This window comes from Geospiza fortis, unplaced genomic scaffold (assembly GCF_000277835.1).
Source record: "Geospiza fortis unplaced genomic scaffold, GeoFor_1.0 scaffold599, whole genome shotgun sequence".
NCBI classification, from domain to species: domain Eukaryota; kingdom Metazoa; phylum Chordata; class Aves; order Passeriformes; family Thraupidae; genus Geospiza; species Geospiza fortis.
The window spans coordinates 422,327-423,333 of record NW_005054605.1 but is presented as its reverse complement, the minus strand read 5'-3'; the positions used below and the strand labels follow the sequence as shown (position 1 = coordinate 423,333).

The window sequence follows — 1,007 nt, the reverse complement described above, 5'->3', positions numbered from 1 at the left end:
TTGGGGATTTTTTTGGTTTTTAAGCTCCCAGAATTTGGGGATTTTTTGGGGGTCCTCGGGGGGGTCCCTTGGTAATTTTGGGGAGGGGTCTCACCTTGTGGGAGGGGGGAGGGGCACCCAGAAATGCCGGGATTTGGGTTTTTTGTGAGATTCAGTGGGAGTTTTGGGATATTTTTGGGTTTTTCGGGCTCCCAGAATTTGGGGATTTTTTGGGGGTCCTCGGGGGGGTCCCTTGGTAATTTTGGGGAGGGGTCTCACCTTGTGGGATGGGGGAGGGGCACCCAGAAATGCCGGGATTTGGTGGATTTTGGGGGGATTTTTGGGGGTTTTTTTGGGGTTTTTAGGCTCCCAGAATTTGGGGATTTTTTGGGGGTCCCCAGGGGGGTCCCTGGGTGATTTTGGGGAGGGGGTTTCAGTCTCACCTGATCCTTTTTGAGCGTGATTTGCCCGATTTCCCGGTTTCCGACAAAGGAACGCGTCACTTTGTGCACCCGCTCGCCCGCCCGCACCCGGATGATAAAATTGGGGGGGAAAAACCCCACTTTCTCCCCGATTTTCCCCTGCAAGGAGTTCAAGAAGTGTAGCATTGTGTGTTTTATACAGGTTTTGTTGTAAAGTTGGTTATTTTTTATAAGTTAAGATTATGGTTTGACCCTCGGTTCCCCCCATGTTCTCCCCTCATAATGGTTCCTTCCCGAGTTGTTTGTCCCTCATTTTCCCGCCAGTGACGGGGCGGGACTAGACTGCGAAGGGGGGGTTGAGGCCAATTTGGGGGTCCCAAACCCCCCTCCCTGCCAGGATAGGGGGTGCCAGGATAGGCATTGTGTGTTTTATACAGGTTTTGTTGTAAAGTTGGTTATTTTTTATAAATTAAGATTATAGTTTGACCCTCGGTTCCCCCCATGTTCTCCCCTCATAATGGTTCGTTCCTGAGTTGTTCGTCCCTTTTTCCCGCCCCAGTGACCGGGCGGGACGAGGCTTCAAAGGGGGGGGGGGGGCCACATTGG

General features: G+C 52.1%; 1 protein-coding gene across 1 annotated transcript in view; it reads right to left on the bottom strand.

The window, feature by feature from the left end:
- The window catches only part of STAC3 (SH3 and cysteine rich domain 3), a 22,052-nt gene that overhangs the window by 15,778 nt on the left and 5,267 nt on the right, over positions 1-1,007 (bottom strand). Inside the window, 1 exon segment of the mRNA XM_031064570.1 lies at positions 423-560. Within this exon segment, the coding sequence (XP_030920430.1) occupies positions 423-560 (138 nt within the window).